This window comes from Pelmatolapia mariae, linkage group LG13 (genome assembly GCF_036321145.2).
Source record: "Pelmatolapia mariae isolate MD_Pm_ZW linkage group LG13, Pm_UMD_F_2, whole genome shotgun sequence".
NCBI lineage: Eukaryota > Metazoa > Chordata > Actinopteri > Cichliformes > Cichlidae > Pelmatolapia > Pelmatolapia mariae.
The window spans coordinates 35,352,090-35,379,269 of record NC_086238.1 but is presented as its reverse complement, the minus strand read 5'-3'; the positions used below and the strand labels follow the sequence as shown (position 1 = coordinate 35,379,269).

Here is a 27,180-nt window from a genome sequence, read left to right as displayed (position 1 = left end):
GATTGTGATTGCATGTAATGAACTAGATAGAGACTGTTTCCCTCATTTGCCCACATTTGTAAGGAAAATGCATTTGTGGGTTGAGCAGCAGATGAGTATGTCAAATGTTCTGCCAGCCAGAGTGAGCCCTAGAAGGCCAAGTCCACATAGTAGGGGATGTCAGGCACAAGCTCCAAAGACAACATCTCAAGAAGATGGTTTAAGAACACCCTATCATCACTTATCATTTTTCCAATAAAATTCGTTCCAACCAGTGTGAACTGGATAGATGTGACTCTTATCAGCTGTTTGGGCTGCGTTTTATGGGCTCGGTCTTTGAAAATGTGATAAAAAAATGAAGCTACCTCTTGGTGCTTTCACAAAATTGGGACAGTAGAAAACTACCAGAAAATGCTATCTCTACTACTATGTGAATTCCATGAATTTAAGGTTTTCCTACATGATATTCAGTTTGTGTTGTTTCTGTTGGAAGCAACCGCTTGTTTCAAGCAGCAGAGGACATGCTCTCACAGTTACCCCAAGATAAAAAAGACCGATATTGTGACGTCGGAGTTCACATGAATGCAACTCGTGCGCTGCACGTAGAAAGAGCCAGTCCTGGTTTAAACCAGGACCTCGTTGCTGTGAGGCAACCGTGCTAACCACTGCGTCACCGTGCTGCCTCAGATTATATCATCAAGTACAAATTACTTCTGCACATTTTTAAGTATAAATTCAACATGATGTAACAAAGTTTGCAGGTGTATTAACACCAGTTTTAGTAACATACATGCATAAATTAAACAGCAAAGGTGACATACTAAGATTAGCAGCAGAAAACCTGAGTAGGCGGGCAAGACTGTCATCATTACCGCTATGGCTGCTAATTTATTTGGACAGTGGAAATGGTGAGAAGCATCAGTAGTTTTAAGCACAGTGCCAAACACTTGTACAGCAGCGTTTCACTGACCTTATTAATCATCAGAGATCAACAGAGCGACACATATTTGTGGTAGAAATACACACACACATATATTGTTGCACAATCTGAGTGTGTTTACATTTCGAGTTTGCATTTTATATAAGAACATGCAATGAAATAATCGTTTTATGTTCATGTTCAGAAACACAAGTACTGCTCCCCCTGGTGGATACATTTTACATTACCACTGGTTTTCCTAAATGCCGCTTAGCGGTGTTACCACTCGTGGTTGCATCCTCCACGTCACAGGTGGGGGATATCCTTACGGTCGCCCATCGGCCGGCAGTCGGTCACGATTCCATCAGGGATCAATCCTGATCCTGTCACTGATGAGATGACCATTTTAAGTGGCTGTGTCTGGTGCTGCCTGTGTTTTTGTATCAGTGTGTATGAATGTGTGTTTGGAGAGATGAAAAATTGTTGTTTCTTTTTTTTTCACTTCTTTTTGAGGTGCTGATATGGCTGGTACCCACTGAACACACAGTTTGTGCGTCACATGGGCCTTTAGATGATACAGCAAGCTGTTGAGGTTGGCCAGCGTGTTGCTAATGAGAGGTGATGTGATGGGGAGCCACTGACTGTGCAGAGGAGAAGGACTCTGGTCAGAGATGTGGCTGTGTGTTTGTTTGCGTGTGTTTAGGTAAAATTAGGCATGATAGAGGCTTTGACCTTAACAGCTATAATATCAGTCCATTGTTCGGACTCCAGATCAGATCTGGTTGGTAATTCAGTTGGTTTAGGAAGCAGAAGAAACAAGGAGTCATTCTTTGTGTAGGTGGTGTCCCCCTCCTCTCCTCTTGCTGTGATACAGCCAAGTCAGGGGTGAGTAATGTGAGTAATGGAGAGTAATAGGGTCCAGATAGCAAGTGTGACTATAACCCTATTGTATCCTGTGTCAGGAAGGTCAGAGGTCACCCACTGTGCCTACTGGTCCCAGACCCATCTGGGTCATAAATGAGTTTACCCAACACTAATTACTGGGAACCTGCCAAAGGTCTGTGCTATGTGATGGGGCTGACAGCTGCCCGCATTACTGAGCGTGTGTTTTCCTGCAAACATGCTCCAGTTGAAAGTACATACACGCCAACGGCATGGCTCAGTCGCAGCTCTGCTTGGTACGTTTTGCACCGCTGCAAGGTACGTAAGGCCCGAGTCCTGTTAGGTTTGGCAACACAGCCTCCAGGATGATAAATGTTCAGTCACACCAGTGCATGTGATTCCACCACAGTGCCACATTACTGTTCACAAGCCTTCCACAAGCACCTTGTTTGTCTGTGGAGGTAAAAGTATATGCTGATTCAATTTGAGCTGTGTCAAGCAGAGGAGAGGGGAAGAAGGTCAGACAGAGGAACACAAGTGACAGATGTGGCCCTTTCAACATAAGACACTAAACAGTCAGAGTCTGGTCCTGAGGAGGAACGTGTAGGCTGGAATACAACTGCATCCTCGACATCTCACAGAAACTGGAATTTGTAGGTTTTGTTCTACAAATGTTCGTCAAGATTATGGACTTGACTCTTTGTAGAAATACGGCATGAACAATATGCCATGTAAAAAAAATAATAAAGAACAAGATGATGGTTATGGTGCTGGTTGGGTTCCAGTCCTGCTCTGTGTCTTTCTATTCCCGCCTCAGTTTTCTCTTGTTTCCCCTCAACTCTTTAATACAGGTGTAGGCAGCTCCAGGCCTCGAGGGCCGGTGCCCTGCAGGTTTTCGATGTGTCCTTGATCCAACACAGCTAATGAACTAATCGTGTGATTCAGGTGTGTTGACCCAGGGTGACATCTAAAACCTGCAGGACACCGGCCCTCGAGGCCTGGAGTTGCCCACCCTTATCTGATACATTAAATATAAAAATGTCTTCTATTAAAAGCTAGTTTAAGATAAAGTTCTCCCCATGTACCGTGCCACCTCATCACTTGCTCAAAATCTTGCTTTGAAGTTTTAGTTGGTTCTACTTTTATGTAATTTGATGACACTGAAGTTCAAAGTTAGCAGTGAGTGTGAATTTGCAAATTTAAAATATTTCACAGTCAGAGCTTCCTATCTTACCACAGATACAATGAAGCTGACAGGATCAAATTAGGACATTAATAATCTTGAGAATTTACTCTGAATTATAACAAACAGTGCCATGCAGTGAGTTTCAGTCAGTAATACAAAAAAAGAGAGCAGATTCAGCTTCTGTCAGCTTTGAACAGAAATCTGAACTCTGATGCTGGAAGGAGATACTTTTTATTTCTATGTAGGCTGCAAATTAAAAAATGCACAGACTTAGCCACCGTTAGCATGAATCCATGGAGCCAATTGGAATCTGTCTAATCTCGTCATGCACTTTTAAGCTGTGCCTGAATGGGAGGTTGAAAGCATGACAAGTGTAACTGACAAGTCTGTGGAAATGATGCAGTGTGATGTTTTCCAAATAACATCTTCACTTACTGCAGTACAGACTTGAGTACTCATTATTTTGATCTAAACATCTGTCAGTAGCTACCTCTTCATGTAAAAGGCGGGTCCTCCCCCTGTCTGTCAACCCTGTGGGAGGGCACTAAGCTCTGAGTCTCCACATCCAGCTCAGCCCTCCTAGTCAGCCTTCTCCCACAGTGCTCCTCCCCTCACCTTTTCCTCTCCCTAACCTCCCCACATGCGTGACATTCACTGTGCATACCTAGGCTGCTAATTCCAACCTGCCTCTTGAGTCAAAGGCTCGAGCGGTCTTGTTGTTTTCTTCTCTTTTATTCTGCTGGGAAACAACACGTGCTGAATGTAAGACCAGAACAGAGAATCTGGTTATTTGTGATAAAGAACATTTTCCTACCAGACTCCCCATTTCTCTCCATTCTGGTCAGACAAACCCTACATGTGCTGTCTACACTTACTGTATGCATACAGCTGTGCTACGCTCTTGTGGGGAGTGCTGGCACCAGAGAAAAATACAGTCTTATTCAAACTGAACCTTTTATGTGATGAACATTTTTTATAACAATTGTTAAATGAGGTCAAGAAATCAAGTGCAAAGTGGGCCTAGATAAATCCTCTAAGGTGCTGCCGCTGGTGCTCTGTACAGACAACAGTCTCGAACCTGCGGTCACAGTTTTGTTCCTTTAACAGTGCAAAACTGTCTTTTTCAGAAACACTTTATATACTGTGTACTCACATGTGCTCCCACAGAGAAAGGAGAATATAGACAGGCTGGAGTAATGTAGGCAGTCTTCTAACTCTGACACAGCAGAGCTAACACAGAATCCAGCTTGTCAAACTGTATTAAATCACTTTTCATTTCACTCAAAGTAAACACTTAAAATGTTTTTAAAAGGGAGTTTTTTTGTGTATCTTTTGCTACTTTGTAACATGTGATCCAGACGTTCTGGGATAATCTCTTTATGCACTTTCGGAGCATCTTGAGCCCAGCAGCTAAATCCTGCTGGCTCCTCATACTTGTGCCTTTGTGATCCATGCTGGATCCCCTCCACTGTTTCAAACTGTGTCCATTCATCTGGATGTTCAGATGAAGCCACAGGGAAGCAAATATAAAAAAAGAATAATTATTTGAAATAATAAGATTTCCAGATCTCAGCACCATTTATAAAACGTCTTCTGTGCATTTTGGAAAGTACGCTGATTAATCTTCCTTTGGAAAACAGGAAATGTTGGAATGACCGGTTCCTTTTACATATGTGTACATAAGGGTCATTTTCATCCACTGTAATTGTTTTTAATATATTTTTCCACATAGGACAATAAGATACATAGCCAGCTGATAAAAATTAAAAGTGAAAATTAAATAAAGCATTTTGGGTAGATTCCTACACCTACATTTTTTTTTACCTTGTTTTCGTTTGTGTCGGTACATACATGTTTGTTCACCTTGTTTAAGGACATGTTCTGCCTCTCTGTATACAGCTCCTTCGTCACAGGCACTGCATGCTGCGAGAACTTCTCCCCTCTCCGCATCTGGGATGTTGAGCGGTAAGTCAGGAAGCTCGTTGCTATAACAACGTTGTATTGAGCAACATATCATTAAAGTATTGTTAGTCATGCAGCACATGCTTCCATACACCCTGGTTTGGCTTGTTTTTTGTCATGTAAATGTTTAAATAATTATTAGCTCAGCTAGAAACTTTTAGCTTTTTGATAATGAGCAGAGGCAGCTTTGACTGTAATCCACATGACAGAAGTGCAACACGATGAGCTGTGGACAGTGTTTCTGTACAACACAGTATACAACATACACAAGTTCAGTTAGTATGTTCAGTCTTCTAAATTGTCATGTTTTCCTGTAAAAGGTTACACAGTCCTGAAATGAGTACAATAAGCATATTTGATGTTATTGTAAGAATAGAAGCAAAGATTCACTATGTGTAACGAGCTGTAATCCAAACTCCTCAACAGTCTTAATTTACCGGATCATATCTCTTCTTATTTAGTTTTTTGTTGATTTTCCATCTTACTAACAAATCTGCATCAGCTTGAACACTCCATGGAGCAAGTCTTGAGCATTGTCAGTCCAAACTGAGGAACCTTTGAAAGTTCCTATCACGTGAAGCCTGACATATCCCTGACAAGGCTTCTGTCATTGAGCCAGTGAGAACAGACTGACGCCGTACGACGACCGGAGACTAATAATTGTTTTTGTGCTGTTTGGTTTTTCTCCTGACTGAACAGGAAACACTACCCTGATAGGAAATTAATTTGATTATTTAAAGAGAGATGACCCTTGAACAGCATTTATATATTTAAATGATATTGACATTTTATGGCAGCAGCCCTGTTTCCCAAAATGTTTGGACCTTAAAAAAAACCTATAAATAATTTCAAATATTCAACCTTTAAATGACAGAAGGAGCTGACATCAGGCCGGACATAACTTTAGGAACTGTAGAGACCAAGTGCAGATGATGGAAGTCTAAGTAGTGAAGAACAGAGCATCCAGTCATGCTGTGCAAACACCTTCAGATCTTAGGAAGAGTCCACGTGGATGGACGTTCACTCCTCACACCGTGACAACCTTCTGTAGCCTTTGAAAGGGAGAGCAGCTGAGAAACACTGACAACAACATTTTCTGAACAAATATTATCAGTTAACTCGACCATGCAAAGAAGACACGAGTGTCAGAGATGGCAGTGCTCTACACGCTCGGTGACCTCGCCAGCATCAGGATCACACTACAGGGAAATACTTTGTTACTGTACTTAAGTAGGATTTTTCAGGTACTTGAGTATTTATTTTTCTGACACCTTTTTACTTTTAAATACCAGGTTACATAGATACACGTTTAATCCACGCATACATGAGATGTAAGAGGCAAAACCACATAATTTATTATCTATATTTTTTATTATATATATTTTCAGTTTTTCTATAGTTGTATAATAATAACTAATCCGTTCTGTGTCGATGTAACCCAATAGGAAGGAGCCAAATCGTTTGAAGTCATAATCCAGCAGGAAACGGTCAAATCCTTGGACGTTCCAACACGGCACAAAAAATATAAATGCAATATAAAGCATGATTAACTGTTAGTAAAATCACATATAAATAAACTGTTTTAACACTCTTTATCACTTTAGCCATAAACGGCTGGATGTTAAGTCCTTTTATTCCAATTTTGGATAAAGATTAGCCGAGGGATCTCAGTCTCTGTTCATCTGGACTGACTGACAACTCTACATCCAGATGAACAGAACCAACTTTTTGGGATTTGCTTACCTGGATGATTTAGCATGCATCAAAACAGTTTCTGTGTTATTTATTTATATCATGTAAATTTCTTTATTTTACACCTAAACATGGGTATACAGGCATTTTTTAATTCCTCATTTCTGAAGAAATAATGTGCAAGTACACTTTACCTGGAAAGGTAAAGTTTCAGACAGTGCAAAACCTTCCATCAAACACTCTCCAGCATCAACCTCAAACTCTGTACATATCAGAACAAAAGCCCATCACACCAAACCGAACATCAGCTGCTGCAGCCAGTTTAGAGAAGAACAAACCACAAGCTTCCACAAGGAAACTTCCTTTGGCTTCGGTTTGGATTTAACCGTTTTTCTTTCTCACCCTCTTCAAGTCGATTTTGTCTTTTTTCTCATCTCAGAGGGACAAAGAAGTCTTATGATCACCCATATAGAGGTGCATCCCACACAAGGGGCAACCCAACATTTCACACTGTCTTCACTCATGGTTAAACACAGAGAAGGGGAAAAACACATCAAAGAAAAACCACCCCGACCAACACCCAACGTTACCCTCGGCTCCTTCCCAAAGGAGGCGCTCCTTTTAACAATCAAACGGCCGGGCTGGGATTCCTCACATTCCTGAATCTGAAAGGAGTGCGGTGAAATGACTGAATCGGAGCAGAAGCTCTGTTATACAAATGGCAGACGCACATGTGTATGTGACATGTGGAAGGTGTTTGTGCATTGATGTGGTCCCATCATCCACCTCCACTGACTCTGCCAGGAGACGTGCAGTTGTGGAGCAGCGAGCGCAGAGGTGTGGGTAAATTGGGTGGATGCACAGCTCCCCTCTGTTTGTTTTAGTGACTAAAAACCTCAGCGTGGCTCCTTTTCTCTACCTGTGTGATTGCTTTTGACAGGAGGCCTGTTTCCCGGCACAGCCCCAGGATCCAGTTTTGGACTTAACTTTATAAGAGCCTCCAATCACTCCTGTCACAAAAACACACAAATATACACACACACTGCTATTCTACAGCTGCCACATACTGAAGGATAATCAGCCTTTCTTAGTGTTTTTTTCAACATTGTCAATTCATTAGTAATTCCTTTCACTGCTTGCTTGTGTGTGGCCCACTAAAGCCAACCTGACTCCTACAATAAGGCCAGACAGGCTTAAATCAAGACAGACGCTGTGTGTCACGCAGCCAGAAGTCTCTTCATAACAAATACTAAGCCTGTAGCCCCCCCCCCCCCCCCCCCCCCACACACACCCACCCCACACCCACCCAGGGCACCAGGCTCATCTCATAAAATAGCTTCCCAAGTGAAGAAATGAAATTAGTTTTTCCAACAAAGTTGCATTTACATGTGAATCTTTAGGATGAGTCCATCTTAACTCAGCCAGTTTCATGTCCTGATCAACCAATTCTGATAAAACTGTTATGGTGCAAAGTTTGAACATATTTAGTGCTGTGAAATTTTCATATAGAAAATCACTTTTCATGTTTTCACACTGAGTGAAATACGAGTCAATGTTTGAACATGGATACGTCAAAAAACCTGATATTTTCACTGGTCTGTCATACCATCAAAATAAACCAGTCTGTAATCAGGACACGCAGAGTGTCTGAGTGCACGCTGCTTAAAATATGAAGAAATAACAAATGTATTCAAGCTGTCTCATAAACTCTCATATTAGGGAGCACACCAATATAAAAAAGACAAGTAGTGCCAGTTTCTGAACTGGATATAAATATATTTCACAATAATTCAAAACTAGCCTGAATACTTTACAACTAGAATTTGTTAGTAACAAAATGAACAAAATGTGATTTTCATTCAACTTTAATGCTGGACGGAGCAAACAAAAGTATCACAAAAACAAAAATATCAGTAGAAAAACATTCTCGAGTTCCTCTAATTATAACTGACAATAAGTTTGTTAACTATATGCACGTTTTGCCTCTCAGTATATTTTAACATGAATTATCAGAGTCTTCCGGGTCAATAGGTCTCAAAATAGTAGGTCTAGAAATTAAAAAATATTCACTTATTTAACAAAGTGATTTCCTCGGTTATCATTAGAGCAGTGGTTCCCAAACTTTTTTTGCTGGGCCCCCCTTTGTTTCACACGAAAATGTTCGCGCCCCCCTCCCCTTCTCGCGCGCGCACGCACGTGCACGCGCAAACACGTGCACGCGCAAACACATCCTCCAACCACACACACCCATATTTTGCTCCATTGCGGTTTATTTCACACCTCAAACATTTAGTAAACAATTAAGCAAATACGAGTAACCTGCAATAAATTACAGGTAGTAATAAAGTAAACTACTAACTCTTTTACGCTGCGTCCGCACCTACACGGGTATTTTTGAAGATGCAACTCTTTCGTCCACACGTAAACGGCGTTTCGAATCACCGAAAACGGAGATTTTTTTTAAAACTCCTTTTTTGCGTTTACGCGTGGACGAGGAATACAGAGTTCATCACGCAACGTCAAAGGTATGTGCCTTTATTCACGTCACGCTGTGCGCCATGTTATTGTTTACACGTTTGCTATCAATACATTTTTCAAAAAATGCCTCTCTGTGCAAAATGGGTTCAAAAACATAAACAGCTGTGGGATACTGTTTGTCTGTGATTTGAACCGGGGAACAAATCGTGGCAGGATCAACCTGATGTTATTTGTATCCCACTGTAACTTTACTGTATAAAGAGCTAACATCTCCAAAATGTCAGGAGTAGTTAGTCATTACAACAAGTGTTTGTAAACTAAAAATCAAGAATGTGGGATACTGTTTGTCCGTGATTTCAAGAGCCCAGCGCTGCTTTTTTTGGTTTTTTTTTCCCTTTTCATGCCGCTCCCCCCTACAATGGCTCTGCGCCCCCCCTAGGGGGCGGGCCCCACACTTTGGGAAGGTCTGCATTAGAGTATGATCTGGAAACTCCAGAATTTTCTTCCACTCAGGACAGACTGTACTTTCAGTTCAACATGAACGTTGAATGAAAATGGCTCTTTGCTGATTTTTGTGGCTAATTTCATGTTAGAAAGTTTTCTACATGCTTTGTTTTACAGCATTCTGAATTTCAGAAATCATCACTATTAGTCTTTTGCAGTTTGCTTGTTTGGGACTTTGCAGGATTTTGTTTCATGTTTTAACTTACCAATACTATTGTTGATGTATCTGTCGCAAATGACAGATTCTGAATCATTTAATGGTGACAAAGACCAATGAAAATTTCAAGCTTTTGTCTTTAATATTCTGTTCATGTTAAATCATTGCCTCCGGCCTATAAGTGGGTTGACCGACCTCTTTTTTTAATGATCTTGAAAAGTATTTGATATATGACGTTACATTTCACAGCAATCGTTATAAATGTTACACAAATCGGAGAAGGTTGAGCAGAAGCCGTGGTTGGTTCGATAAGGAGTCAGATCCATCAGCATTAGGAGTTTTCCACACATCTGTCTTTTCTTTTTCAGGGATGTGTCTGGATATGTCTCAGTTTCTTTGGTGGGGACTTAGCCTGTATAACAGTTTAGGTTATTGAGATCTTGGTAAGTAATAACAGAAAAGTCTGCTGGTCACATGAGAGCAGATTTTGACAGACTGCATGGTTCTGCCTCTGTTTTGTGAACACACACCAGTAAAAGCCAGTGGCCTACCAGTTTGAGATTCCCTGCTGTTTTTTGCCGTGCTTCATTTCAGTTCATGGTGCTGTTACTGCCTTTAAGATCGCTGCACAAATATCAGGTCTTTGTGATGAAAGCTGTTTTTCTTTTCCTCTCACATTTGGATGCTTTGTGTTTTATTAGCTCATTTTTAGGAACAAGATCATGTTAACAGGATTTCAATAGCTGGGGTTATGAATTGTTGATCTCTTTTTAGTTAGTGGTAGTACTGTGGTGGAGACATCATTATTTAGTTATGAATAGACAGGCTTGTATCCCTTTGGCTTAAATGAGTTTCCTTTTGTGGCATATGTTAAGCTCCTTGGTTTTGGTGGTAAGGGGAAAATGAGGGGTCACTACCTCACAACCACCTCACAGACACACAAACTCTTAGTCATGAGACCCGAGCAATGAGAAAGCTCTCACCCAATAAGGCACCCTGTAGGGAAAGCCCTGGCCCAATAAAAAGGTTCCCTGAGGTAAGGCTAGGGGATTACCATCCCAAGGCTATGGATAGAGCTCCAGGTTTAGGGAGGGGGACATTAGCTGAGGCGTAGGGCTGCTCGGTTGCTATGGCCGGCAGTCTCCTTTAAATGGTTGCTATGAGGCAGGTATCAAAGATGCGAGAGTCGCACACAGTCACGGTCATGGAGGGTATTAAATGGCAACAATGAGACAGTTATTCTCTAATAATCCATCCTGCTGAGTGCAAGTTATTCTTCAGTAATCAAGAGCTGAGGAGCAAGTGGAATGGAGCTGTGATCATAAGAGCGTGGTGCACAGAGGTAGACTGCAGGGACACACTACATCTGCTCGGAAACACAAACTTTATTTTTCAGTCGCTCATTCTGATAATTTAGCTGTCTCGCTACCCCCACGCTCAGAGAGACACTGTAGGGACAAGGTATCAGTCCACACCTCTTAATCTCTGAATCCAGGTGTTTTTAGTCCCACAGGTATGGAAACTCAAGCACCTGCTCATGTAGTCTGCCCTTACAAAGATTTGTGGCAGAATGTGTTACGCTCACCGTCTGATATTTTATCAGAGCTTTTAACTTTGTCTTCAAACGCAGATTCTGTTAACCACAAAACAGAGAACATTAAAGTTACCTCAGAGAACACGAGGTTGCTGTGAAACTCTGTTTAATACCTTGACAGTAAAATCTCAGTCATGTGGCTCCATGCTGTAATGTTAACACATTTACTCTACATGCAAAAGACCATTAGTTCAAGAGTAAGAGCCACTAACCCAGCCTCAGGTGGTCACAAGCTGGTCATCTACTTATCTGTAGGTTGGAAGCTTGGCTGTTGGGCAAGATACTGAACCCCTGGTTGATCTACAATACATTAACTGGAGTGTGAATGTTAAATAGAAAAGCGCATAGGAAAAAAGGTGCTTGTATGAATGGGGGAAAGAGGCAAGTTGTATAAAGCGCTTACTCCAGTAGGGTAGAAAAGTGCTATATAAGAACCGGTCCATTTACCAGTTAGTCCCAGTGCTGGTCCCATGCCTGGATAAATGGGGAGGGTTACATCAGGAAGGGCTTTTGGCATTAAAGCTGTGCTAAATCAAAACATGATTCACGAATATAGAGTGATTGCTTAGGAAATATGGGAGCAGCTGAAAGTACCAACATTCTTTCTTCTTAAACTTCCACAAAGTAATCTTTGGGTCTTGCTTCTTTTTCTTGACTTTTAGTCACCCTACATCCAACCATCTAACGCTGCCTAGCAACATTCTCCCCTGACATCACATGTTGGGTTGCAGCTTCTGCATAAACCATAAAAAACATAGACTAAAGATAGTCCATGGCATGTTCCTCTACTCCTTTATTCCTCCCTTCTCTTCCTGTCACCTACACGTCCACTGAAGTCCATTCTCGTCACCTTGCTCTCTTATCTGGGCACGCTCTCTACCACTTCATCCAACTTACTCCAGAATAGCTCTTTCTCTTCTAACTTGACAACATTCAGTATTAGTCCTTTGATTCCCAGCTTCAAACTCAGCATCCTCTTCATCTGCACAACACTTTTCATATATCCTCTTCCTCTTCCTATCTTCACTATGGTAGAATAGTTTGAATTCCCTCTCATGTCCCTGTGTTTCAAGTTTTTACCCTCACATATACACTCATAATCTTCTTTCTCTCTCACGACCTCAAAACATGCGTTCTCCTCCTCTTCTTTCAACGCCTCTGTCTTCAGCCAACAGTAGCACAGTTTCCACCGGCACCATCCTGGCCAACGGCACCGGTGACAGTCCTTGTTAACCTGGGCCACGCCCATTCCAGTACGGACGTTTTGTTGATGATCTTCATGTTTAATCTGGCAAAGATTTTATGTTGGTTGCCTTTCCTGATGCAGTCCTCTGCATTCATCCATGCTTGGGACTGGCACTTAGAATACTCTGGCTTGACGCTCTGTTTTGCCTTTATTGAAGCAATGACAGATGTGGAGTGAGACGTAGCTTTTATTAATAAATACTGAAACTGTGACTAACATGTATTAAATAAAAGTTGTGTATCGCCCTGTACTGTATTCATATTAGCTCTCCAATAGCCCCTTAGAGCACCACTAGTTAAGCATTAATTTGTCTAATTATTCACTGTACAGTGCATATTAGCATAGCAATGACTCAGCAGATGTCATACCGGGAAACAAAACACAAAACCACAAAAAAATAACTTTCAGTTTCTTTTTTCAGTTTTTAAACTCTGTTTAATTTCATATGTGGAATAAAAATACTCAATAAATACATTTACCACTCCGTCATCATCTCCTTTACTAGATCGATATGCTTGTGCGCTCTGGGCTCAGACTTTCGTCGTGGTGCTGGTGTGCTGGATATCAGGTTTGAGTCTCCGTTCCAGCTCTTCACCTGTGGCTATGATACCTTTATTCGACTGTGGGACCTTCGACTCTGCCCAAGGTATGCCACCATTTTCCTCTTGCCAGGTTTGGTTTTAAAGTCAGTGTTTCTCTGGAGTTTGTTTCCTTTTGTTGCTGTATAAATGTAAATAAACACTGAATTCAGTGAATCAGAAATTGGTTGAACTGGTTTGATTCCAGTTAGAGAGACAGAGACACAAGTCCTCCTTTGGGTTCCATCAGGAAATCTTGCTTAAATCTCTGCCAAGTCAAACATGGAGTCCCGCTAGCAAAGCTTCATCTTTGATGGCGCTTTAACAATGTTAAAAATGCCAGTTCGACTGTGTCAAAGCCAAAACTGCAGTTCTTGTGTAGTAATTCTGTCCTGCTGTGGTGTGCATCTATCAGAACTGGTCCAAGGAACAAACAGTAGTGAACCAGCAACAGGGTCATTGACCACCAAGGCATAGTGATGCATGTGGGGACCAAAGATTGGCTCTTGTCGTCTGATCTAACGGACAAGCTCCTGTAGCTCAAATTGCAGAAAAAGTTAAAGCTGGTTTTGAATGGAACGTGTCAGAATACACAGTGCAGTGCAGTTTGTTGTGTATGGACTGCATAGCTGCAGACCACAGGGTGCACATGCTGACCCCTCTTCACTGTCAAAAGCACCAACAATGGGCACGTGAGCATCAAAACTGGAGCAATGGAAGAAGATGGCGTAGTCTGAGGAATCACATTTTCTTCTATGTCACGTGGATGGCAAGGTACGTGTGTGAGACTTTCCTGGGGATCACCTGGAATCAGGATGCCCTTTGAGAAGAGAGCAACTGTGCTAAGGCAGAGTGAGGCTTTGGGCATTGTTCTGTTGGGAAACCTTAGGTCCTGCTGTCAAAGGAGTTTGCAAAGAAAAGCGTCTGGACTTCTTTAAGTTGCTTGAAGACGTTTCACCTCTCATCCGAGAAGCTTCTTCAGTTCTAAGGTCAAATGGCCGAGAGTCCCAGATTTAAACCCAGTGGGAGTATCCCCCCAAAGAGGGACAAAGGACCCCCTGGTGATCCTCTAATCACATGAGCCAAGGTGTGAAAGCGGGTGTGGGACCTAATCAGCCAGGGTTTCAGGTGAGCTTGGCCATTTGACCTTAGAACTGAAGAAGCTTTTCGGATGAGAGGTGAAACGTCTTCAAGCAACTTAAAGAAGTCCAGACGCTTTTCTTTGCAAACTCCTTTGACTACGATGACCTGGATGACTGAGAACCTTCACAGACCTTAGGTCCTGCTATCCATATTATTTTGACTCGTACAAGCAAGCAGTCGTGCAGATGATGCACACCGTTTCATTGAAACAGTTATCTTTTATGGCTTTCATCAGGACATTTCATCTTGCCGTAACGTAAAACTGGTTCAGGATCAGTTTGAAGAGTACAATAAGGTTTAGGTATTGACTTGGCCTTCAAATTCCCAAGATCTCAATCCACTCAGCGATCTGTGGGATATGCTGGAGAAACTATTTTGATGCATGGCGGCCCCATCTCACAACTTACAGGAATTATTGCTAACATCTTGCAAGATACTACAGCACTGCTACTGACGTCTAGTGGAGTCCAATCCTCGATGGGTCAGTGCTGTTTTGACTGGAATAGGGTGCTCAACACAATATTAGGCAGGTGGTCATAATGTAAGCCTGATTCATGCATATTGTAGATGATGAAATATTCAAAGTTTTTGCAATTGACAAACAAATTTGACAAACCTCTGCCCATCTTTACTTTTGAGAAAAGCTGGCTCATATAGACGGTCTTTTTTATACCCAGTCATGTTACCAAAACGAAACCTAATTCAGCTGCAAATTGTTCTTCTTGGTGTTTTGTTTTGTTTTTGTTTTGCTCTGAGTCTGCCTGGGCTCTGAGTCTGCCTGGGCTCTGAGTCTGCCTGGGCTCTGAGTCTGCCTGGGCTCTGAGTCTGCATGGGCTCTGAGTCTGCATGGGCTCTGAGCCTGCCTGGGCGCTGAGTCTGCATGGGCTCTGAGTCTGCATGGGCTCTGAGTCTGCCTGGGCTCTGAGTCTGCCTGGGCTCTGAGTCCGCCTGGGCTCTGAGTCTGCATGGGCTCTGAGTCTGCATGGGCTCTGAGTCTGCCTGGGCTCTGAGTCTGCCTGGGCTCTGAGTCTGCCTGGGCTCTGAGTCTGCATGGACTCTGAGTCTGCCTGGGCACTGAGTCTGCATGGGCTCTGAGTCTGCCTGGGCGCTGAGTCTGCATGGGCTCTGAGTCTGCATGGACTCTGAGTCTGCCTGGGCTCTGAGTCCGCCTGGGCTCTGAGTCCGCCTGGGCTCTGAGTCTGCATGGACTCTGAGTCTGCATGGGCTCTGAGTCTGCCTGGGCTCTGAGTCTGCCTGGGCTCTGAGTCTGCCTGGGCTCTGAGTCTGCCTGGGCTCTGAGTCTGCCTGGGCTCTGAGTCTGCATGGACTCTGAGTCTGCCTGGGCACTGAGTCTGCATGGGCTCTGAGTCTGCCTGGGCGCTGAGTCTGCATGGGCTCTGAGTCTGCATGGACTCTGAGTCTGCCTGGGCTCTGAGTCCGCCTGGGCTCTGAGTCCGCCTGGGCTCTGAGTCTGCATGGACTCTGAGTCTGCATGGGCTCTGAGTCTGCCTGGGCTCTGAGTCTGCCTGGGCTCTGAGTCTGCCTGGGCTCTGAGTCTGCCTGGGCTCTGAGTCTGCATGGACTCTGAGTCTGCATGGACTCTGAGTCTGCCTGGGCTCTGAGTCTGCCTGGGCTCTGAGTCTGCCTGGGCTCTGAGTCTGCATGGGCTCTGAGTCTGCATGGGCTCTGAGTCTGCCTGGGCTCTGAGTCTGCCTGGGCTCTGAGTCTGCATGGCTCCTTCCACAATCCAAAGACATGAATGATGCTGTAGATGTGAGTGTGATGGTTGTTAGTCTCTACGTGTTAGCCCTGAGATACACTGGCGACCTCTCCAGAATGTACTCTGCCTCTAGTACTATGACAGCAGGCTCCGCCCCCCCCCTCCTCCCACAACCTTGAAGTGGATAAGCCGAAGAAAACAGGTTCTTGCAGTATGTGCATTACAAACTGCCATCAAAGTTGGAATGCTTGCATGAAGTTGGCACAATTTCTTTGAAGCAGGGAATGCTCTTACAGAACGGCAAACACGCCTCACACCTGTTCTCTCCGATCAGTGTAAAGTCACAGAACAACGCATCGTCCAGAGTGTGTACTCATAAATCATGAGATACAAGCTGCTGGCCTCTCAGCTTCCTCAGCTGCAGTCATTGTCAATGGGAGATGGACATGCCCTCAGAGACAGACTAGACTTTGCTATGAGATGAAATAAGTGCAGGTTTCAGCGACAATAGATGACTGCGGCCACAAGATGGCAGTAGTGTAAAAGCTGGATGCACATATTGACATGCGAGGGGCTTTATGACGGCGCTGTCTTAGATGAAAAGAGAGAGATCACTAAATTTGGAACGTTTTATATCTATTTTTAGATTTTAAAAGGCAAACACTGCTTGCCTTGCTTGTCCTGACGGAACACCATTATTTTATAACCAGTGCAGGCAGCTAACCAGCAATTCTGTATATAATGGCATTATTTTGGATCAAAAGGGTTACAAGGAGTTTCAGTCTCTGTTTCTCAGGGATCAGTCAAGTAAGACAAATCTGATCTGATTGGCTGATCTCTCTGGGGACTATGAAAGGAGTTGGGTTTGGAGAATGGCTGGCACAGGAGGGGGTCCCTCTTTAGATATCAATAATTCATATGCACAAACCTAACAAGACTTAAAAGACTTCTGTGACAATGCTGAAGCTGCACTTTGTCTGAGGTTCAGCAGAAAATGCACTGTGATCAATCAAGAAATAAAACAAAAGAACAAAACTAATACACATTTTACATGATCCCATGGTGCTTATAAGATCCAGTGTGGAATCAGTGCCCTCAGTTACTAACAGTGCATACACACACACGTCTGCATAAATCATGCTGATCATGTGTGCCAACAAATGAAGGTCTGGTCGTTTTAAGAAAATTTACAATAACTATAATCATTATTATCACTCCTAATGTCAGTCCAAAGCCGGGGTGAACAGGGAGGTTTGGAGTGGCATCCAGCCTACAGCCTTGGCCATATTAAATATCATGTACCACGGTTCTTATATAGGGCTTTTCTGTTCTATCTGAGCACTCAAAGCACATGCACAACATGCCTCATTCATAGAAGCATCCTATGCATTGGTGTTTGTATCTAACATTCATATACATTCACACTCCGATGGATGCCTTTGGGAATAACTTGGAGTTATCTTGCCCAATAATATTTGGCATGCAGACTGGAGCAGCCAAGGATTGAACCACCAACCTTCCGATTAGTAGATGACCTGCTTTACCTCTCCTGTGCTCCAGCCACCCCTACATCATATTGGTTTATGGACTATGACTAGTAAGGGAGGGAGCTGGTTGATATGAGGAGAGAAGTAACATTGTGTGTGCACAAGACCAGGTTGAGGAGACCAGGAAGTGCATGTGTTGTGTAGATGAAGAGACTGTTAGACAGGATCATTAATTTGAATCTGAAAGTCAAAGTCGTGATGTTGAATGTTTTCAGTGTTGGATGTCAGAAAAGAAAGATAAACTTCAGTGAGCTGGTTCAAGTTGGCTCAAGTGGTAGAGAGTGAGTGGTAGAGGGGAGGGACTGGTGAATGGAGCAGACGTTAATAGTCATGTAGGTGAAGAGGAGGTATTGGGTAGGAATGGTGTTAAGGAGAGAGACACAGAAGGACAGATGGTGTGGATTTTGCAAACAGGATGAATATTGCTGGGATGAAGACATTTAAAATACAGGAAGTCCCCTCTGAAGGTCTCCTAGAAGATGCGAATGCAGCATTACGGACAATCCTCAGTCACCTCCTCTACATGAATGACATCAAGCTGTATGCCAGGAGTGAATGAGACATCGATTCACTGATCCACACCACCAGGATATACAGCAAGGACATTGGAATGCCATTCGGATTGGAGAAGTGTAGTCGGATTGTAACGAAGAAAGGGAAGGTAGTCAGAACTGAGGGGACCGAACTACCAGAAGGCAACATTGCAGATATCGAAGACATCTACAAGTACCTGGGAATCCCTGTAGTCGGTATCCGTAGCCAGTCTTGACAATAATCTCATTGAGGAGGTTCATGCCTATGCTTGATGGTCCCCATAACCACTTAAGGGCAACCTAGAATAGACACAGTATCAATAAGTAAAGTTGCCTTGAGGAATTTGACAAGCAAGACATGTAAAATAAAAAAGAGCCTGTTTTTTACTCATTTGACAAAAATTCCAATCACCTCAAATTTATCTTTATTCACCTGAAGCTCATAAACTTTCAGGATATTTCGCAGTGCCTCCGATATCTTCCCAGTGTGTGCTGCCTTCTGTCTGTATGGGGTCATAAGTCGTGGTGTGTGTCTGTCAAGTGCTGCGTAGAACTGGTTCCATAGGTTGATGTTTGTGACTCGGTAGAACTCCACACTTGATTGAGAAATCTTATTTTTAAAGAGGAATTTCCCCATTTGTGTGCAGTCTACTTTTAAATGTTGTCCTATTAACATTTTTAAGAATGGGTACTGAACCTTTGCAGCACTACCTGTATCACAAAGCTGAAATATATTTTTCAGCCTTCATTTATTCCAGTGAGTTCCATCAACCTTTTCAACTTTGTGTGATAAGGATGTGTCGTGATTAAAAAAGACAATTTTCTTCCAACCTATAAATTGTAGGTTACATGTTAAGGATGGTTGTGTTACCTGATGAAGGCGGGAGGCCAGTGACAAAGTCCAAGGCAATGTGAGACCACGGCCTCTTTGGAGTAGGCAGAGGTCGAATCAGGCCAGCGGGACGAGTATTTGGCACCTTGTTTTGTGCGCAAACCAAGCAGGCCGCCATGTATTCATGTGTGTCTCTCACTAAAGAAGGCCAACAAAACAGATGCTGAAGAAACTGATGTGTGATTCTTACCTGGGTGGCAGGCAAATCTGGCTGTGTGTGCCTAGTGGATGACCTTGCCTCAGACCCCCGTGAGAACTTACAAACGGCCGGTGGGTCCGGTCCCCGGATTAGTTTCATTCTGTTGCGCCTCCTGAATCAGCTTCTCAATCTCCCAAGTGAGGGAGGCCACTATGCATGCAGCGGGTAGGATGGGCTTCTCCTTCTCCCAGGCCTCCTGATGCAGCGCAAACTGGTGTGAAAGAGGGTCTGACTCGGTATTCCGAGATCCAAGCCTGTAGGTAGTAGTGAGGTTAAATCTGGCAAAAAACAGCCCATCTGGCCTGAAGGGCGTTCGGCTGCTTGCCGGTATGCCAGATTCTTGTAGCCAGTCCAGATTAACATGGGACGTTCACTTCCCTCCAGCCAATGTCGCCAATAATCCAAAGCCATCTTGATGGCCAGCAGCTCGCGATCACCCACGTCGTTGTTTTGTTCAGCCTGTGAGAGACGACAAGAGAAAAAGGCGCAGGGATGCAATTTACCTTCCACTTGCTGGGAGAGGACCGCCCCCCGCCTCAGTCAGAAGCGTCCACTTCCACCATGAAGAGTTTGTTGAGGTCCACTTGAACCAGGATAGAAGTGGAGGAGAACAGCTCTGGTCGAAAGCCTATTGAGCAGAGGGAGACCACTGAAACGACACTTCACGAGGTGCAAGTTGTGTGAGGGATGTTACCACTTTGTCGAAGTCTCTGATAAACCGCCTGTAAAAGTTTGTGAATCTCTCAACCTCTGCAGCTACTTCTGATTCTTCGGCTTGGGCCACTTCAAGCCAAAGCTGCCCCTGCTCCACTATGAAACCTTGGAAGGACACTGTTTACACGTGGAATTCACATTTTTGGTGGGAAACCTTGTCAAAAACAGCAACAATTTAGCCAAAAAGTCATTACATGTGATTTCAGGGTGCGTTCTCAGTACCACTTGTGCCCACTTCAGCACTCGCCCCGCTTCCATGACAAACTCCGATCCCAACTCCTGGTGAAGAAACACACATTTGTCAACTAGGCAATCCAAACACATGCAAAGTTTTCATAAGCTATCCACCGCTGTACTGACAAGTAAACTCAACGATCCAGCGTCGACTGAAGCTCAGCCACACAATTAAGTAGGGAGGCTGCTGACGATGACAGTCAGCTGCAGCTGGCGAAGGATGGTGAGCAGCAGGTGTGGCCGACTTCAGCACAGGAACACTTCCAGGTCAGATGACACTTGAAACCGGACTTTCGGAAACACACACATCATCACACAAAAACACGCCTTGAGGCGACTGGTGTTGTGATTCGGCGCTGTATAAATAAAATTGAATTGAATTGAAACACACAAACAGGAAAATAGGAGACTGGGAGAGGAGCCGAAACAAAAACAAAAACACAACACACGGAAACAATGGCCAGGTCGACCGGTGAGGACTGGCAGGCTATGACAACACTTAATACAGTCCTGATCAAAAGTTTAAGACCGCTTGAAAAATTGCAAAAAATCATATTTTGCATGGTTGAATCTTCACAAGTTTCCAAGTCGAGCTTCAACATGTAAAAAAGAAGAAATGGGACAAAACATCTTTTTGAGCATGCAGTTTATTGAAAACAAAACTGAAACAGGCTGTAGTAGCTGTAGATGATATTAGCAGCTGGTAATGGAGCCATTGTGACCAAATAATTTCCTTTGGGGTAAATAAAGTATTTCTGATTGTGATTTCTATTGTTTATGTGTCTCACTTTCAGAATCTAGCAGGTCAGCTCCCCATAGAGGTTAGCTCTGTGTGTGTGCATGCACACTTCCTTACACCAATGTCTGTCCTGGTGTCGCTGCATCACTTATTGATGAGGCTGCACTAATGGAGGATTGATGTCTATTGACAGAAAAAACGTATCCCCACAGCATGTAAGAATCACTCTGCTGCTTAACAACCCAAGAACATACCTTTGACACACTTGTGTGTCCAATTGTGTTTACATCACTTGTAAACACATTCTTAATTTCAGGATATTAAATTAAGAATTTAATGTTGACAAATTAACCATAACCACAAATTCATGTTTATCATATCCTGGCATTAAATATATGAGCTGTGCTAACAGGTCTGTGTCTATGTAACTTGAGAAATACACTTGAACACATGAATTTAATGGAAATGGAAAGAAATAATTAGTTCCACAAGGACTGTGATGTGCCACAAATTTTAGACGCCCACCATGTTCGACTGTGTTGTTTAACTTCATCCTAAGTTGTCAAATGTTGGCAGAGATGAAGAAGGGAAGACTATGACTCCGATCAGACTCTTTTCACCATGTCACGTTTGCTTACTGCCACCTTATTGTAGTTAAATGATTGTTTTTGGATAACGAACAAGTTGGGACAAAGCACAAACAACAATTTTGACGTGAGGTTGTTAAGATATGGTCCTGAGTATTAGTCTGCTGCATAATCACTGAATTTTATTGGCTGGCTCATCATGGATGATCTGATATCGTCGTGTTGGTGTTGTTCCCAGATCATCATGAAAATGTTGTTCCAGGTTCAACATTGCAAGTGACCAATCACATTGTTGTGACGATATTCTTTTGTGCGCCAAGCCATTCGTGCATTTATGAAATTCCAATGTTGCAAGGACAATATCAGTTCTGCTTACCGTTTATTAAAGGGTTAGGTTCAGGGTCCGTTGATCGGTGGACAGAGGCGGTTTCTCGCAGCTTAAGTACAGTTTTTTGTTTTACGGCGGTTTTTCCCGAAGTCGCAAAAGTATGACGTCACAACATTCTGATTGGTCACTTGCAATGTTGATCCTGGAACAACATTTAGTATAATGATCTGGGAACAACACCAACACGAGGATATCAGATCGTGCGGCTCATCATAGGGTGCTTTGAAGTTGGCTTAGTACAAGAAATCCAACAGTATATCATTTTTGAAAAATGGTACATATGATCTAAACGCTGTGGGCACGAACACACCTCAGTAAGCTTGTCGAAAGGTTGGACATGTTTTTGCCATATTTTGGGACAAGCAGAGAATCTGACATGAAGAGTAAACTACAATTATGCTTTTATAAATCCACAGTTTACAAACATATATACTTATATTTACAAATTTAATAATAATAATCTTTCTTTCATATCAGTGTGCATTAAGTCTCTCATCCTTTCTTACAGGAAGTGTGCAATGGAGTGGGAGGAGCCTCATGATAGCGCGCTGTACTGCATCCAGACAGATGGAAATCACATGATAGCCAGCGGTTCCTCATATTATGGTGTTGTACGTCTTTGGGACAAACGGCAGACTGAATGTCTGCAGGTAAGTACAGAAAAAGGGCTGAACTGAAATATGCCAAACACAGTGTCTGACACGCCTAAAAGAACACAAAACTATTCATTTATCCCAAAAGTTGGGCAATTATGCGTTACAAGTTTAAAGAAAAGTGACTTTTGTGTTCAATAAATTTAAATATTATACAATAAAACGGTCAAAATCCATGTAGGTGTAGCGCTATGTGATGCCAGTGGCACAGAAAGTTTTCAGCTGCATGTCCAATATGTGGTGGAGGAGGTGGTGAGGTTCCATTAATTCTACACAGTCATGTGGAGGACCTCCTCTCAGATGATTGAGGAATTATCTAACAAATGAATTTTAATACTCAGGCCACAGAAAAACCTCCACACAGCAACATGTCCAGGATCTGATGTGATAGATTATAAATGTCAGCCATGGCACTCAATGCTGTTCTTTACATCTGGAGTTTTGTCTTTTCTGCAGTTTTTCCAGTTGAGCTCGGACCCTGTGAGCAGCCCGGTGTACTGCCTGAGGTTCAACAGCTCCCACCTGTATGCAGCCTTGGCCACTGCTGTGCATTCGCTGGACTTCAGACAGAATGGCACCCAGATTAGATGATACACACAGACGCTGCTTTTAGTTTCATCATTTCCATAAATATAATATCTATTTTCTCAATGACTATTACAAATGTGTAATAAAATAAGATCAAATGAAAGAACACATGACTCTATTCTTTTGACACTGGTGTCAAATCGGTCAGTTAGACAAAGTGCTGTGTTGCCTGTCAGGAGAGTGGTTAGGATTACTCACCATGAAGAACAAGTGACTTCAGTGTTCACTGACTTCCTCCAAGTTTCTGGTTTGCAGCCAGTCACAGAGCCAGTGTTCCTAATCATGTATTCAGCCTGTTGGTGTCACCACATAACAAAGGATGTAATCAGGAGGTAGAGCAGGTCACCTAGTTTCAAGTTTTATTGTCATGTACAGATAAACAGTGTAGCCACATTTATCCATAATGAAATTCTTTGGCTCCTGCTCCTCAGCTTTACATGAGCATTTAGAGAGTGTGCAGTTATATTAAGAGGAAAATAACAGAATTTAGCAGTAGAATAATAATAATAATAATAACAATGAAAAGGAGAGAAAAAAGTATTAAATATTAGAGAATTGAAGACGAGTTGGTATTTACAAGTTTGTGCAAAATTGTGCAACAAGCATTTAAGTGGCATTTGTTGAAGTGACAGTGTGCAGAGTCCTGTAACTGTAGTGGTGTGTATGGGATGTCAGCAGTTCAAAGGTCTGATGGCTTGTGGGTAAAAACTGTCCCTGTGTCTGGTAGTGCGGGTCTGGATGCTCCTGAACCGCCTGCCGGACGGCAGGAGTGAGAAAAGTCTGTGGCTGGGATCAGAGAGGATCTGCTGCGTCTTCCTCATGCAGCGCTGTCTGTAGAGATCCTGCATCCTGGTGATGCTGTGCTGATCTCACCACCCTCTACAGAGCTTTGCAGTCCAGAGCATTACAGCTGCCGTACCAGGTGGTGATGCAGCCAGTCAGAATACTTTCAATGGTGCATGAATAGAAGTTTGTAAGTATTCTGGGGTTCATGCTGAATCTTCTCAGGCGCCGCAGGAAGAAGAGCCGCTGTCTTGCTGCTTTTGTGATCACACCAACATGGTGTGACCAGTTCAGATCCTCGCTGATGTTGATGCCCAGGACTCTGAAGCGGCTGACTCGCTCCACCTCTGCTCCTTCGATGTGGATGGGGGTGTGGCCTCCTCTCTGCAGTCTCCTGTCATCCACACAGAGCTCCTTGGTTTTGCTGACGTTAAGCAGCAGGTTGTTGTTGCGGCACCATGATGTCAGGGCTCTCACCTCTGCCCTGTGTGCCGTCTCATCTCCATCAGAAATGCAGGTGATGATCGTGGTGTCATCTGCAAATTTGATGATGGTGTTGGAGCTGTGTGTTGCTGTACAGTCGTGGGTGAACAGGGTGTACAGCAGGGGGCTGAGCACACATCCCTGGGGGGCACCTGTGCTGAGTGTGACTGTGGATGAGGTGATGTCTGTCAGGACGTTCAGGATCCAGCTGCACAGGGAGGAGCCGATGTTCAGGTCACGGAGTTTCATGGCGAGTCTGGATGGTATGATGGTGTTGAAGGCGGAGCTATAGTCTATGAACAGCATCCGCACATATGAGTTTTTCAGGTCTAGGTGAGAGAGGGCAGTGTGAAGTGCAACTGCTATTGCATCGTCTGTAGATCTGTTGGGCCTGTAGGCAAACTGGAGCGGATCAAGTGAAGCAGTGAAGCACAAACGAATAGGAAGGTTGATGGCTCGATCTCTGGATGCTCCACTCTGACACAAAAGATCCTTGGGCAAGAAGCTTCGATCAAGTTGCTCTCTCATGCATCCATTGCAATATGAACATGTGTTACACAGAAAGCACTTCATATTGGCATGTTGTAGAAAGCGCTTTGACCGCTCGGTACCAGCGAGTGATCCTGGTAAATGGAACCAGTCCATTTACCAGGTCTGATGCTGCTTCCCAGCAGACTGGCCACAGCTAACAAATCTGAAAATATCCAGCATGTCATTGCACATGTTGAAGGGTCTCAAAGAGTCTGCTCATCCCTTTTTTCCTCACCCGGACACTGTAGCAACATTATTGCATTGACGAAATCTGTTGAAAGAAAGTTCCTGCCATAATCTTAACCCTAAACAGATACAATAATAAGCACATGTGCCTCTCCCTCAGTCACATGTACAGCGGTGCCAGGTCGCACTGAGCTGCAGGTTTGGCAAACCTACAGTGCTTGTTGAAGTACACCACATGTGAGCAGCTGGACTTTGGGTTTATGTCATCAGTCCTGAACTGGCTCTGGCTTCTGAGTCACAGGTGGAATTACAAATCCACAGTTGTTTACAAAGTAAATGTATTAAATATTATTCAAAACATTGAACAGTTTACTATGTACATTGATTACAAGTAATTTAGAATAGGTTTTTTTTAGCAGCTACTTAATCTCTCATTTTTTTAATAAATAGTTCATGGCATTTAAGGACCATAGATCAGATTCTACATTAGATTTATAACTATTTCAAAATTTAAGAAAGTTGGTTATTGTTACCTTTAGCCCTCATTTTCACTATAATACATATCAGTGCTCAGATTATGATTCAATTCAATTCAGTTTTATTTATATTGTCCCAAATCACAACAACAGCCGCCTCAAGACACTTTATAGTGTCCTGTACAATAATACAAAGAAACCAGAGAAAATCCCAACAATCATATGACCCCCTATGACTCAGTGCTTTGGCGACAGTGGGAAGGAAAATCTTCATTTTAACAGGAAGAAACCTCCAACAGGACCAGGCTCAGGGAGGGGCGGGGCCATCTGCTGTAATTGGTTGGGGCGAGAGAAGGAAGACAGGATAAAGACATGCTGTGGAAGAGAGACAGAGATTAATAATTAACCATTAAATGCACAGTGCTATATAAACACATAGTGAGTGAAAAAAGTGCACCCAGTGCATCATGGGAATCCCCCGGCAGCCTACATCTATTGCAGCATAACTAAGGGAGGATTCAGGGTCACCTGGTCCAGCCCTAACTATATGCTTTAGCAAAAAGGAAAGTTTGAAGCCTAATCTTGAAAGTAGAGATAGTGTCTGTCTCCTGAATCCAAACTGGAAGCTGGTTCCACAGAAGAGGGGCCTGAAAACTGAAGGCTCTGCCTCCCATTCTACTTTTAAATACTCTAGGAACAACAAGTAAGCCTGCAGTGTGAGAGCGAAGTGCTCTAATAGGGTGATATGGTACTACAAGGTCATTAAGATAAGATGGGGCCTGATTATTTAAGACCTTGTATGTGAGGAGCAGGATTTTGAATTCTGGATTTAACAGGAAGCCAATGAAGGGAAGCCAATACAGGAGAAATCTGCTCTCTCTTTCTAGTCCCTGTCAGGACTCTTGCTGCAGCATTTTGGATTAACTGAAGGCTTTTCAGGGAGTTTTTAGGACTTCCTGATAATAATGAATTACAGTAGTCCAGCCTGGAAGTAATAAATGCATGAACTAGTTTTTCAGCGTCACTCTGAGACAGGATATTTCTAATTTTAGAGATGTTGCACAAATGGAAGAAAGCAGTCTTACATATTTGTTTAATATGTGCATTGAAGGACATGTCCTGGTCAAAAGTGACTCCAAGGTTCCTCACAGTGTTACTGGATGGCATTACCTTGGCCTCCAGTAACACTGTGAGGAACCTTGAAGTCAGCTTTTGAACCCTGTGGAACTCCATAATTAACCTCAGTGTATGAAGAGGACTCTCCATTTGCATGCACAAATTGGAGTCTGTTAGATATGATTCAAACCACTGCAGCGCAGTACCTGTAATACCTACAGCGTGCTCTAATTGAGTCAGGTACTTCTGATTCGACCTCTGTTGGAGTAGCGTTCAGGTAGCTGCTCTGCTCTATGTTGGTACAGGGCATTGAAGATGATAACAGTGGGTGGATTATATTCTTAAACTTAGTTATAGCGCTTTCAGAAAGACATCTACTGTGATAAAGTCTACTCTCCACTGCTGTGTAATCAATTATTGTAAATGTAAATGTTATCAGGAAATGATCAGACAGCAGAGGGTTTTCAGGAAACACTGTTAAATGTTCAGTT

The 27,180-nt window shown here is 43.1% G+C and overlaps 1 protein-coding gene across 4 annotated transcripts in view; it reads left to right on the top strand.

The window, feature by feature from the left end:
• Positions 1-27,180, top strand: part of fbxw4 (F-box and WD repeat domain containing 4) — a 100,329-nt gene that overhangs the window by 28,915 nt on the left and 44,234 nt on the right. For 3 of the 4 annotated variants that reach the window (XR_010095442.1, XR_010095443.1, XM_063491995.1), the window contains exon 6: positions 4,866-4,931. Coding sequence is in view for 2 of the 4 variants with exons in the window: in XM_063491995.1 (XP_063348065.1) it covers positions 4,866-4,931 (66 nt within the window). In the remaining 2 variants the exon portion in view is untranslated. Of the gene's footprint in view, positions 1-4,865; positions 4,932-13,104; positions 13,246-22,381; positions 22,524-22,982; positions 23,203-27,180 lie in introns of those variants that run through there. The other variant, XM_063491996.1, reaches the window with a different exon arrangement.